This window comes from Pholis gunnellus (assembly GCF_910591455.1).
Source record: "Pholis gunnellus genome assembly, chromosome: 11".
In the NCBI taxonomy this organism is placed as follows: Eukaryota; Metazoa; Chordata; class Actinopteri; order Perciformes; family Pholidae; genus Pholis; species Pholis gunnellus.
In genome coordinates this window covers 18564234-18579180 of record NC_136538.1, presented here as the reverse complement: position 1 = coordinate 18579180, position 14947 = coordinate 18564234, and the positions used below count along the sequence as shown (strand labels likewise).

General features: G+C 40.3%; 1 protein-coding gene across 1 annotated transcript in view; it reads right to left on the bottom strand.

Annotated features, from left to right (window-relative positions):
* arid5b (AT-rich interaction domain 5B) overlaps window positions 1–14947 on the bottom strand; it is a gene marked incomplete at its 5' end in the record, with an annotated part of 72317 nt that overhangs the window by 19110 nt on the left and 38260 nt on the right. The window contains one exon of the mRNA XM_079168516.1: window positions 1310–1467. Within this exon, the coding sequence (XP_079024642.1) occupies window positions 1310–1467 (158 nt within the window). The remainder of the gene's footprint in view (window positions 1–1309; window positions 1468–14947) is intronic.

Genomic DNA, 14947 nt, shown 5'->3' with positions numbered 1-14947 from the left:
TATGAATGCACTGTAGGGGTGTTGGGATTTACCAGATTTGACGTGATATTTAAAAAAAAGGAGTTATTGATATCATGTTAATAATACACACGCCTTTTAAATTATTTTAGATACACAGTTATGGTTACAGTTTCTCGCCACCTCCCTACACAAAGCATTTTATTTTTAGTTTTCTTTAGATATCACGATAATATTGCTATGGTGAATTCTTATGGTCACAATAATCGTGTGAATATGTGATATCGTTACAGCTCTAGTATGCAGATTCAGGAGAAAACGATTTTGGTATCGGTATCTGGTTTTCGTTTGCAGTCTGAGTAGTATTGACCAATCACGTTTGAGCAGGATGTGGTAGCATGCAGGTAAACAGTCTGAGTGGAGAGCGAAAGAGGCGGAAAGCATTGGCCGAAATGCAACGTCATCTGACGATGATTTTGCTTCTAGTAGCTAAAAAATAAACTGGTAACTGAGTTCAAACTGGCTACTTGTGAAATCCAGTTGTACACATTGTTTCCCAACTCCAACTCCATTCTCTCATCTCAAGCTGCTAATCGGACTGTACACAATGGCAGTTATCCGGATATCCGCTGGCTACACCAGAACCCCAGAAATATTGCCCGTTGTCCCCGGAGGCTACGTTGACGACGGGCCGACAGCCGACGGGTTCCAAGATTGGCTTGAGTGGCCGTCACAGCCGCATGTTTTCCTGCATGTATTGTACAGAATGTAACTGCCGTGTCTCTCACAGTGAATTGTTTGGGAAACTAAAATGTTGCAGCCTTGTTTTGTCACTGAAGATATATAGAGTATCGGGAAAGCAGTTTTTTAACCTGTATTTTTTCAATGTATTTCCAATTGAGATTTTGCATCTCTTTTACAATTGGGTCCTGGTCAAGATGGCAGCGTACATAAAAACACAAATAACAAAAACAAAACATAAAGAAAAACATAAAGAATTTCACATTAAAGAGATGACAGACAAGTTTTACTGCAAAGCTAGTACATGAACGAGGACTTAAAGCTACTATTTACTGTATAGTACTCTTCATATAATGTACTTTTGCACATATACTTGTATAATTCTCATATACATGATATAAGTCTATGTAGTGTGTATATTGTAAGCTTTCTTCATGTCACCTCTCCAATTTCTTTAATCTCATATTTTACTATACTTATTTTTTTTATTTAATTCAAAGAGTTCTTTATCTCTTTTCTTACCTGCTGTGTGATGTGAATATGTGCATTTCCCCTCTAGGATCAATAAAGTCCTGTTTTTCAAATGTTATCTTCTGTTATCTTATCTTACCTTGGTAGTAGTTCTGTTGTCTGGGCTGCAGGGGTCCTGTGCTGCCACTGCTGTTGACCCCTGGGTTGACCCCGATGAACCCTGAGCCTGACTCTGGGAGTCCCTCCTCTGAGAGATGGACAGCTTCTTCTTCCGAGGTCGCCCCTTCAGGTTAGGAGCTGAGGGAGAGGAAACGGTGACAATGAGAATAGGTGGAAACGCGTGCAGTTAAAGCCTTTGAACAAGCACACAGGTGTTTTCAGTTATTCTGGCTGATCGGACCTCTGCTCAGGTTGAAGGTGGTCGGAGCGTTGATGGGAATTATTAGGTCACAAATCTTCATCTGCCAATAAGAATGGCAACGGTGAGATTTGTCCCGTTCTAAGAGGTTCAACAAAGCTAACTCAGGGAGATGTCACTCACTGAGTCTGCACACGCCCACACAGTCCTGAGAAGAAGTCTAATCAGGCAGTTTAACTGGAACCAATTTACAGAGGCTATAAATCACTTTGTATTTTCAACATTTGCCTACGCCTAATGTTTTTATCTGCAAACCATCGTCATTGAACTTTGAGAGGAAGAATAAAAGAGATAATGAAAATGTTTTTAGATGTATTTCCACTCTGGGAACTAGCGGAAGAGGAGGAGGCTATGACAAGAACATTTACTGTCAGGGAAAGGAATTTTACAGGCCTGCTAGCCTGTAGCTAATTATTTTTAAACTGGATTAGTGCAACATTGTGGTGAATGAGGTAGCAGGCTGCCAAATTGCTCCAATGTGCTAGTAAACACAATCCTCAAATTCCCCCACAGCCTGAAAGAGAAACTACATTTAAATTCAGACAGATGTATTTTTAGGAATTGAGATGAGGGCGTCGCAACAGTCTTAGTATAATACTGTAAATGGGAAGATTTGGTAAACCCTCAAAGGGAAGAACAGTTTCTGCTGAAAGAAATATTTGATACAGATGCAACAAAAACTCAGCCCATCTATAAAGTCGATATTTTTTTTCTTTGTTTTTTTCACATCAGGACTCGCACAGTTGCCATCTCATCATCCCTATCAGCATAATAAAGAATTACATTATACTAAAAACATCGCAGATGTACCGATCATCGTGGCTTTATTTCTCTGGTTAGCCTGCTCATGTCTTAAAGCTGAACGCTGTTAATTAAAAACACATGAACCTGCCTGATAGGAGCTCTTTGTTTGAAAGGCTGGCAGATATAATTGCTCAGTTCACATTACACACACAATAAAGTATTTAAGCCTTCCAAGTCCTTTGTACACCCACGTTTATGTCAACCCGCGACTGTAATGTAACTTCTTGGCAGAGTGCCTTGCCTCCACGCAGCAACACAAACAGAGATAAGCTCAAAGGAGAGAGAAAGAGAGAAACTTCAAATAATCCAAGTTCAGTCACGTATTTCACAGCGTCAACATTCTTTCTTTCCATCTGCAGTGACAATTAAATCACATCCAAGGTTGTTCTCTGCCAAAAGGGCTCTGTGATTATTTTTGTCGGATCAAATTCCCATCATGAAAATGTTAAAATAACACTGGAGGTGAATAAAACTAAGAGGCAGTCATTAGAAAGGGTAAAATGATCCAGACTCAGCATCCTATCACTCCATGTTGTTATTTTCACAATCGCTATGTTGTGGAGAAACAGTGCAGGGAAAATTCCAAGGGCATTTGTTGTGCATTTGTCATCCCTTTTGCACTGAAAAAACAAGTTTTCAACCCTGTAATCTTTACTGAGTACTTAGCACTGGGTGTGTTTTCTTCCGCCAATGTTTTCTCATTCTTAAGCTCACATTGCCTGTTTTATTCTGCCAATTACTCACTAATGCTGAGAAATTACATAAACGCTATTAGTTAAGTATATTTACTTGTGTATATTTCAGAAGCGACAGATTCATAATGCCACATATAGCGTTTATAGCCTGAGCTAATTTGCTATGCTTGAGCCCCTGTAAAGAAATCCATATGGAAGTAGAAATGTACACTCAGTCGAGTGCAGATCTCCGCCAGGTGTGTCTGCAACGACAACTGCTGTATTGTGTGATTGAATGAATAATCCACAATTGTTGAACCCCGGTCTAGACACTAATGGGGAGAAAGGCGCCATAAAAACACACTTCATTGAAACTCAAAAACAATTGAATGCATTGCATTGTATGCAGGCAATTGGCCTAATGTTGCCGTAAAAGACACTTCATATTATTGCCAATAACAAAACTAATCTCACCAAGCTATCTGCCCACGTAGCAGCAACTGAGTGGCGGCGATGTACGCCACTAAAGAGTAGTGAGTGACGAGTCAACGGGCAGTCAATGGCAGTGTTAAACAGGCAATAAAGGCATGCAGTCATAGCCGGGCACCCAAAATATTATGCAGTTTGCTGCAACAGAATGCAAGATTAGCTGTAGACAGACACATATATGCACACACACCCGTGACCGATTGCATGATCCTCCGGGCGGAGACAAAACACAAAGCATGAACAGATGCCAAATCACAATAAGTGTGCTTTTCAACTGAAACCTTTTAGAAAAGTATCTGATGATCACATGCCAGGCATACACACCGCATTAACAACACATACGCGATCATACAAAGCACAAGCATTATGTGACATATGACTAATTCCTGCAGGTTTTTAGGAGATATATTTTTCAAGATGTGACAGTTTAAACAAACGTTGCGTAGGTCTGAGTGAGGTCACACTCTCAGTGCGGTTCTGTTTTTAGTCCAATCACTAACCCCCCGACACCCTACACTGAGTTACATAACCTGCCTGTCTGTTTACATATTTCATCAGGTCAAATACTGCTGCGTAAGAAAATGCTGCAGCATAACAGATGGTGATACGACAGCGAGTGAGTTTAAAGCTATCGACTTTCTTACGAAGGACAAACTAAGCACTAGTTAAACAACACAAGCAGATATTACTGTAAACTGGGGTCAAATGGTGCCTTGTGTATTGTTGTAAACATACACTAACAGGCACACAAGGCCAAGTGCAGGTGATCTTTCTGTGCTGCAGAAGTTGTGCAGAACTGCTGATCTGCTCTCCTCGTGGCAGAGTTGCATAAGGGAGGAGTCATCAGCTTTAGAATAACACAAAGAAAATCAAACTGACTCTGTGCAGATTGATTTTCTAGAATGGAAACAGACATTTATAGTCTGCAAAAAACAGAGCCAACATCACACGGTAATGATTTTACTGCACCCTGGGAGATGTGATATTTTTACCACACTGTGGGCATTAAGTGTTTTTTTTGTTTTTTGTACTAGAAACCAAAGAAAGCATTTAAGTATATATGGTAATTTCCTCAACGAGCCAAAAATGGCCACTATAGTCATACACCAACAATCTCTGCTGACCAAACTGCCCAAACTTCCTTTTTGCTTCCCATCGAGTTACTTATTTCTCAGTCTGTGGCTTTCTGCTTATCTGGGTCTTTGACATGATTTGGAGACGAGTGACCAGAGGACTCTGTCCAGGTCCTCCACACACACACACACACACACACACACACACACACACACACACACACACACACACACACACACACACACACACACACAGACACACACACACACACAGGTAAGGGGTATTCCCAGGGGTGTGAATCCATCATGTCTTGTCACTGAGCACTGCCCCTGAGCTATGGAAGTCACAGCGACTATAGCGGTGAGATACACAGCCTGACAACTTGATCTCTGGGTGCAGTCGAACGCTCTCAGCTCTTTTCAGCTCTTCACAGCTTTACAGCGCGTCTTCTTCTGATAATTTCGCCCCCCTCAGATTCAATTAAATACAGCCCTAATACCTCTGTTTCACTGCCATTCAGTTGATGTCAATGATAATGAAAAAGTCATTAGAGACAGCTCAGGAAGGGTTCTGACAGTTCTATGCATCAACAGAGTAGAGCCACAGGGAACCACAACAAAATGGACTGATTGATTGAGAGGCTGCTGGGAATGGAGAGACATTTCAAGCCGGCTGGAGAATTCAACTGACGGAGGCCTCGGTTGATAACACTCACGAAATTGACTGAGAAAAAAAGCTCAATATCTACGTGTGCTAACTTAATGACCGCCTCTTTAAAGGAGGGTGGTTTAAAAAGTCCTCTTTAAATCAGACGGACAATTGATCACTCTGATGGGGCACATTACTTTGTATTTGATTGGCAAACTGAAATTAAAAACATACTTTGATTTATTTAAGTAGATTAGCGGCCGAATCATTTAGCAGTTTGGGATAACACTAATCAGTGAAATAATCTGTTACAACTACAAATGGTGCAGTGGGTACTTCTTTTTTTGAGGGTCAAAGGATGGCAAATTTGATCTGTTGTTCAGTACATGACTTTGGGCCGAAGTGATTTATCTCTGCAACTATTGGGTAGACTGGCACAGACTGACGGGTATACTAACTCCTGTCATTTGTGTCTAGCTTTAATTAGCAAATGTTATCTTGCAAAACTTGCTAAACAACGACAGTTAACATGGTAAACATCATACAAAGTTGACATCACTACATGTTAGCATGGTGATGTTAGCATTTAGCTCAACAACTATACAGCCTCCCAGAGCTGCTAGCGTGGCTGTAGACTTGTAGTCTTATTAAACTCTAGAATCCAGGAGTGGAGGAACCGTTATTTAACGATTTTCTTTGCAATCTTCTCAGTAATCACTTTAAGGAAATGGAAGGCTGTGATATGAGGCTGTTATCAATGTTGATCATTAATTTTATGCGGATTCATAAAGGTCAAGTTGAAATAAATCACTTATAAAAGCTGTTGAGAAATAGAAGTACAGAGTGTAAAAGTTACTAATGATGGACAACACAACTCTGGTTCAACATCAGGTTACAAAATAATATTTAGTAATTATGTGAATATTAAGTATGAGCTTCAAATGATCAAAGAGCTTTCATCCCCCATGCAGATGAACTGTGACTGACTGAAGAATGATCTACCAATCTGCACATTAAACTCTTGTCTTCACTCAAACTCTTAAATTCTGCAGTTTAACTTCAACTTCCTCTCACAACAATGAGGTCCAAGTTCAAAGAGGTGAGGGAGGAGGTGAGGGAGGAGCTGTGGGAGGACGAGTGAGGCATGACTAGAACAAGTAGTGGTAGGTAAAAAAAAACATGTTTTGACATATTTTGTCATCACACTTGGTTGCAAATTCACAAAAGGCCTGACACCCACTCAGTAATTATCAGCACTGCTCTCTGCCAAAGGTAACATTCATGTTGCAATACACGACCTTGTGTGTATAGTACAGTGTGTCCCTCAGGACAGAACAAAATACAAAACAATACACAACCATTTTTAATCATAATTCACCTCCTGTATGAACAAGTAATGTCTCATCAAGTTTACAAAGCTTTTATGAGATCAGAGCGACAAGACCAAAAGGGCAGCATATGAATACCAAGTAAAGTGATGAAACTTCCTGTTAATAAATGTTGAAACAAACCAGATCTTTAGATTAAATAATATATAATATATATATATATATATATATATATATATATATATATATATAACCATTGAAGTCAGTTAGGCAGCACAGACATAGAGTAGAGTTATATACCAGCTTCATTATTATCGATGTGAATTCTCTAAGAGAGATCCAGTCACTTCATTTGAAGTCGCTCCTTGATGAGTCACATGGTGAAGGGGCAGAGGACTTAAAAGATTTTTAACCAAACACAGCGTGAAGTCGTCGGTAAAACATCCCGACGAGTGCAGACCACAATGACCAAAAGCTTCAGGACGGATCTGAATCTGCACAGGTGAGAAGGATTACTCTCCTGGGATGGATTTGTAAATGAAACTGTAGCTGTGAATACGCCCACACACAGACAAAGAAGGTTGCTCACGGTCTGGCATACACGGTTACAGTGGTTCCTTGGAAATTTACAGCCAGTCATAAAACACAAGGCTCCATGACAGACAGTACTTAAACCCTGTAAGCACTGGCCAGATGCATTTTTATGGATGCAAAAATAAAAAGATCCTGATAATGAAGCCATAATACGGCTGAAAACTTTTTAGATGGAAAACAGAAGCAGAGTTTTGTAATTGAAATAAAACTTGACTACAATAAAATAGAATTGAATAGAATATGAGTCATGGGTTCCAAAATATGATTCATAAGGAACAATAACATCACCTGTCAGAATGAAAAAAAATAAACCAAAGTAAATAAAACATAACAAATAATGAATACAACCTGACAAATCATGATACAAAACAGCCTCTGATATGCTCTTGAGACACCGACTTTAATCTGTAGAGCAGCGGAGCATTAAATGTGCGATCAGTGAAGTGATATTACACTTTGGTGGAACATTTTAACTCCACTGGAGGCACAGGGAGGTGACAAGGGAGGCTCAAAAGCAGCAAGTTAACAGTACCAGAGAGAATATAAAAAAAGGCAGCGTTGACTGATTCCTCAGCCAGCAGTGACAGGCGACGGCGCGTCTTCACTCTACATCAAAGACCTCAAAGGTTGGAGAGATTTCAAGTGTTTCTGCTCAAGGACGGCATGCTTCTGACCACAGTTTGAGGAGGTGACGGAAAAATTAGGTTCCCGTGTTTCTATTTGATTGAGAAACATGCCTGAGCAACAGTTTCTAACCGAGCACATGCATATGTACACAGCACATTTCCTAGGGTATATATGTATATATAAATTATTTTGACTTAAAAAATGTTTAGGTTTAGATTTGCTTATGTTTAGATTTGCCTATAAAGTATAGTAGTAATTCAGAACAAAGTTTATAAGTCAATTCTGAGTATTCATAATCATGTTTTTAAATGTCATATGAGAGGAGAGGCTCATTCATCAAGGCTTTAATCATTTCCGCATAGCGCTAGCAACATTAAAGGGAAATGATGTATGACTGTACTTGTGGTGGTTCTGACAATGGGTCATTGTTGCACTCGCCACCTCTGTTGTAGAGATTCAGGAAACGCAACTCAGGTAGAACAACATATATTGGGTCAATCCGCAGAACCCTTCAAAGCTTTTCAAATAAAACTAAATTTGACATAAATCAGAGTTTTTGCCCCATAAGTATGAACCCTGGGCTGTTATTAGAATTAGCAAATCCATGTGACTAATTTCTGTTCACTTTATGTCGTACTCAGAGACCTAATCTACATTGCTTTGCCCCGGTTGAGTTTCCCGAATCTCAACAACGAAAATGGTGAAAAGAGATTTTCAGGTTTTTGCATTAATAATATGTACATTTAAGGTCACATTATTGCTGTTATATTATTATTGTTATAATGCAGGTTAAGGTTCCAAGGAGAGGTTTTGATCTCTATTAGTGCTCTGGAACAGGTTTTTTGTTCATGAGTCGTTCCCCATTTTGTTTATCTCATGCACACGCACACACACACACCCACACACACACGCACACTCACACACACACATACAGACGGATACACACGGGCGACTACAGGTGGCGGCAATGTGCCAAGAAATGCATCAACGTGTCAACAAAGGCAGGGAGGAAGAACACAACAAGCTAGTAAATATGGATGTAAATACCTGAAAAAAATAATTGTGTCTGCTCGAGCAACCACAGACTAGCTGTGAGCATCAAGCACTCCCTCCTCTCGATCATTTTGTTACTGACTGTAGCCAACGTCGCATTTCACGTACTAATATCAAGCATTTCTGACGGGCTCATAATTCTCACTTTGTCACATCTGACAGCAGAGTTATTCCTCTGTTCCTGCGCTCGAGGCACGTTTCCGCACACAGTCATTGGAGACACACTGACAGTACAAAATGTTTTTAATGAACAGTATAACTTCAAGCATCTCTATCCTTGCAATCATCAAAAATTACACAATGTGCCCACAGAGTGAGACAGAGTGTGTGGGTGGACAGAGTACACTGTTTTTATTAATCATCAAAACCTCCGTAGGTTGATAGATGATACAAGTGTTAATTAATTTCTCATAATTATACAGAGGGAGATCATCGTTAATAAACTGCACAACATTTCACAGCAGAATGTAAGAATACAGTGTTACATATTAGGCAAACCTCAGGGGGTTTACCATCAATAACACTGAAACATTCTCAACGCTGTTATTTTCTTGCCTGCTTTCGCCCGTGAATGCAACATAAGAAGATATTTTCGTACTGCTGTGGCTGAGAGCTATTCTGAATTTAATGAGGAATGCATTTGGCTCCATCTTAGGCATGACAATGGATACTAGTTACTGCTATTACACAAACACAACCTCACCCTCCAATAAAATAGACGGAGAGAAGGAGGGAGGGAGGAAGGGAGAGGAGTAACAGAATCACACAGAGAGAGAGCGAGAGAGAGAGAGAGAGACAGATGACGGAAAAAGGCAGCAAACACCACTAAGACGAGAGAAAAACATATCAGTTTTGTGTTTGGAGAGAGCACCTGTGTCAGGAGCTCTCGTCCTGATTACTGACACAAACCCCACTGTAACACAAGGCTATTAGAGCATGTGCCTGAGTGAAAGGCGGGGATTAGTCCGGCTTGTTACTAAAAGAGCTCTAACAACAGTCCCCCGAGGTGCAGCCGACTCATCCGCAAGTCCTCAACAGCTTCTTGTAAACAGGTCTTTCCACACAGCACTTTGATTGTCTCTGCCTCAACCTCTATCTTATAGTGCATTTGGAGTTTTTTCATTTGCATAACTGAATTTGCTCATGTTTTAAGATATCTGAGAGGTCTGAAATGTCCAATTACAAAGGGGCTTAATTTAATTTCGCTTGTGACACTCGTAGCCTTGACAAAAATACATTTAAAACTGCACTAATTGATTATTTTTGAGAGGAACAAGCTGAAAACACAACACTGGCATTTTTATCACCTTATAAAATAGTTATGGGGCAGTTGTTAGGAAACAACAGTTGCCAATTTTCACATACAGCAGACATGGAGCCACATTAGCATTCATTTGGAGTCACATTTGTTGTCGGGTAAGTCCAATATTCACTCTGTTTTGGTCTCTACCAACTCCTGAGGGAAATATCTGAATCTATATCTGATGAATGCTCCCATCTTCCAGCTAAATTTGTCTGTCGTTGGTTTGGTGCTGAACAGGTCAACAAGAAGAGGAAAACAGCTGCTGCCCGAAAACAAGGTTGATGAGACTGGTGAGATTGAAACGAAACAGTGAAGTTGTGTGTAGCAGCTTTAAACAAACATGTGTCCATATCATTGGAACTACTTTCTACCGAAGAAATGAGTCCCCCAATAAATCTATGGATTATTCAGAGTAACAAGGGCAATGTTTCTGGAAAGAAAGGTTGCTTTCAATGTCATTGTCAAGGCTGTGAGCACCACAAACTAAATCGCATTTATCTCAATTTTTGGGGGGGTGGAGACAAAAACTTCTGAACAAATTAAGACACAAATATCTGCATGGTTCGATACCAATAGAGTTAAGTGAAACAAATATACCGTCTCCTTTGATTAAACTCCCTTTGTATAATGGGCACCCATGTGTTAAGTATGAATGTATAAATATATTAATACTAAGAGACAGGAACCCATGTGAGATTTTCTGGTTTGGGTTAGATTCTCACCAGATCTCCTCTCCTTGTTGGAACAGCTCTGACACCCCGTTCCCCTCTATTTCCCAAACCCATCATTTCCTATACAAATACTGCATCATATCAGCAAGTCTGTTTTTATTTTCCTCAAGACAATTCCCCTTAGCTGGCTGACTGACAGCTGTGTGTGCATGCATCATTATCTCCTTCACAGAGCCTGTCTGTAGCCGTAGCCTGTGGCAGACCTCAATCACACAGTATTAGAAATGACTTCGGTTTCCACAGAGCGCCGCGCTTTTGCAGCTGCAGGTGTGCCGAGCATTAATATGAACCAATGGGATGCAGGTGAACAAGTTGTCCTGCCCTTCTGGAACTACAGACATGTAAAATCAGGTACTTGGTTCATTAGAATCAACTCGCGGAAGCCAAGACATAATGAGTGAGAGGGTTGCGGATAGTGCTCCTCTTCCTGGAAGGTGAGGTCATTGAGGCCAATTAACTGTTTGGGTGTAAAGAAATAAAATCAATGTAAACGTGCTAATTCTGAGAAGCATCTCAAAAAACACAGGAATCCCTATCTACTCTCATACTAACTGTGTATTACTGTACTGTACTGTAGGATGAAAACTAATTCACTTCAATCTCTCATTTGAGTTTGGTTGATGTTTAAAATTCTGGTCAGGTCTGAAGTTTTAGTCTGAGGTTTCAGTATACAGTCAGGTAATAAGATCCACAATAGAGAGACTATGCTAATGCCTTGGTAGATAATGCGCAGTAGATAAATCATGTTTATAGATTGTTGTCCTCCTCTATGGCCTCTGTGAATATAACAAGATTGCTTCCAATTGCATCTAAATATGAGCTTTATGCATGCGAACACACCGCATAATAAAATACTGCGCACATGGATATGGAATGAAGAGTCTCGCTTGCCATTTTAAACTACAGCCCACCACACCGGCGCTATTATCTGGTGTTTATATACTGTAAAAAAAAAAATGCTGCTTCTTTGTGTTAATCCTGACAATTTGTCAAATTTAAATCCAGCAGCACTGGGAGGAACACATCAATTCAAAGTGAAATCAATTCAAACCCCCCCCCCCCCTTCCTCCGCCTCTTTCTTTGACTTTCTCCCACTCGCCTGCTTCTCCTATCTATTTCTCTTTCCTTTCTGTAACAACTATGTGAGCGGCAGTAAATGTAATTACAAAGAGGTGGGGTTGAGCATGTGTGTGTGTGTGTGTGCGTGTGTGTGTGTGTGTGATTGCTATGCATGCACAACAAAACGCAACATTAAAAAGCTATTATCAGAAAAGGGGACGTTTTGGCAGATATATGGCGGAGGGCAGCTCCTGCCATATGTTTGTGGAGACGGGGACAACAAGTCAGGTAGTAATTATCAATCATCATCAGGAGGAACCTGTCAAAACGCTAGGCCGGGCACGCTCTGACTAGCGTTGCCATGGAGACAAGCCCACATCTCGGCAAGTGTGTGTTGTTTACCAGGAAATTAAAAATACTCTCCCATATTTTTATCACGCACTTATAATATTGTGTTAATCGTTCTACTAGTTTCTTCGACTATGAGCACTGTTAAAACGTCTCTCTGCGTGTGTGTATGCGTGTGTATGTGTGTGTGTGTGTGTGTGTGTGTGTGTGTGTGTGTGTGTGTAAAGGATTTCTTGCCAAGCAAAACTAGGGAAAGAGATTTTTCAGGGATAGAGTTGAGGATAATTTCGGCTGAGGTTATGGTTTTGGTTTTACACCGATTTCCATGCCAACAGGTTCAGGCATGCTGGGGGTTTACAATTAGCAGATGGGCATGTAAATGGAATCCTCTCACCACAATAATAAAGTTAAATGTGTGTGTGTGTGCACACATACATAATGTATTTGCCAGTAATGAGCTCATTCCTGTGACCATACTGTTGCTGTACACAGACTCTCCATTCAGGCCGTCACTGTTAGTATTCCTCAGCCGAGCAGAGAGGACATTCTCCTAAACCGTCATGACTTTGTCAGTTTCAATTTTACATATCCCTTTTTCCTCCTTTGCATAGACTACTTCAGTTACGCTTTTACATACACCAGATGCCCTTAAATCAAATTCTTCTCCTTGCCATACAGGCTATTCAAAGTAGTAGTATTTCCTGAACAGTTTACAGTGAGTGTGACTTTTCACAGAATCCCATGTAGGGAATGTTTCTGGAACGTTTCCAATTGTGTCTGACGACAATGGCGCTTTCAATTTCCATGTGACCTCAATCCATTACCCTTCCAGGAATCAGGATTATTTTCACTTAAAACAAGCTCTGAAAATTAAATACAAAAGCAAGTAAACATGAAAGCAATTTAGGGGGAAAGTGGTATAAGTGCTGTATGAATTTTGCTGCTTTATTATGGCAGTCATCAGGAGAGAAAAAAAAGGGTAGTGTTCTTAATTCATTATTTGTGCGCCGTTGTGCATTCTCCCCCTGGGGAGAAGCAACATTACTCTTTCATCAGATCAAATGAAGCGAAGCCGTGCTGTTCCAGGAAGAGCCAATTAAACTGTTCAAAGAAGTTTATTATTGCGACGGATTATGAAATCATTCTCATCGGATTCATTGGGATGTGTGTTCCAACAGGGGTGTGAATGTGTGTACTTTACCACCGCGCAAACTCATAAAGGCTGTCGACTCCCGCTTTCCATTTGCAGAGTAAATAGAAAATTATGGTACGCAGTCACAGTGTCACATGTTCGACAAGAGTATTTTTACTTAACTTAATTTATAGTCAAAATAAGCTGTAATTATAGGGAGAAAATCATTTATTTCCTTTTCTCTTTTTTCATTCCGTCCACCTCATGTGATCGCCTCATGATGGTAGCGTCGCCGGTTAAGTACTTATTAACACACATCACATCGAGACATGGCTGGGTTTAAGCTTAACCCAGATCCACTGACTGACACATACACTGAAGAATGCAATGACCTCTGAACCTGGAGAACTTCAGAGCATCACCCAGTATTTAGCTCAAGACACACACACACACAAGGCAAAAACCTGGGTAGTGTTGGCTGAACTCCACCAAGGCAAAGTATCTCTCTGTGAGCATTTAATCTGTGATAACTCAGCTTTGCTGTCAGGACAAAAATAAATGAATACACTGCGACAGAATACAGGCTGTAAATATCTGACAAGTGAACATGTCACTTCAGTGTTGGCAAGTAGCTCTTAATGGCTATTGTTCCAGGGGAGGACATTGAAAAATAAATCTAATTTTGCACAGAAATGTTAAGAGCACGCAGAGGGACTGTCCCAAATCATACACACCCTGTTGTTCAGGGAGTGCCGAATGTAAAACATAGTTAAAGTTACATAATGTAGAGGATTTGCTAAAACGGGATAACCTTCAAACGCTTCCACATCATTGATACTGACAGACTGCAGCAACAACTCTTTGGGACCGGGGCTTTAAAAATACAGTATTTCAATTTGGCTTTTTTTTTGGGAGAGAGAGAGAGAGAGAGAGAGAGAGAGAGAGAGAGAGAGAGAGAGAGAGAGAGGAAATGGGGGAGAGAGAGGGAGGGTGGTGAGATGAAAGGGAGCAGTGGATAAGCTTCAAGGCTTATCCTATTCATTACTGGAGGAAAAAGAAAATCACAGCATCGACCTATAAATAAATGAATGCCAGGATAAACACGAAGCCCATACATCAATAAAACATATGTATTCTAATAGATCACGCTCTAGTTACACTTGATGGGATTGAGTCGGCCAATGAGCCCAATCATGGGGACTTTATCATTTTTGAAAAGCTACGCAGCATTAAGCCATGGTGATTATAAATAATCATCATTCCCATAACAAAATAGGCCAATGGATACTTTTATCTCTCGTACGCGAATGTATTGTATTTTTGTCAGTTTACTCAAATAATCTACAAATAATTTAAACAACACCACAAGCTCTCTCCTGCTCTTGGTATTTCCAATGTTCTTTAATATGAAAGTAGCAGCATATTGTAAAAAATGTAACACTTTATTAAATACATTTCTACAGCAGCTGCCGGCAGTGACACTGTAGGCGTTTTT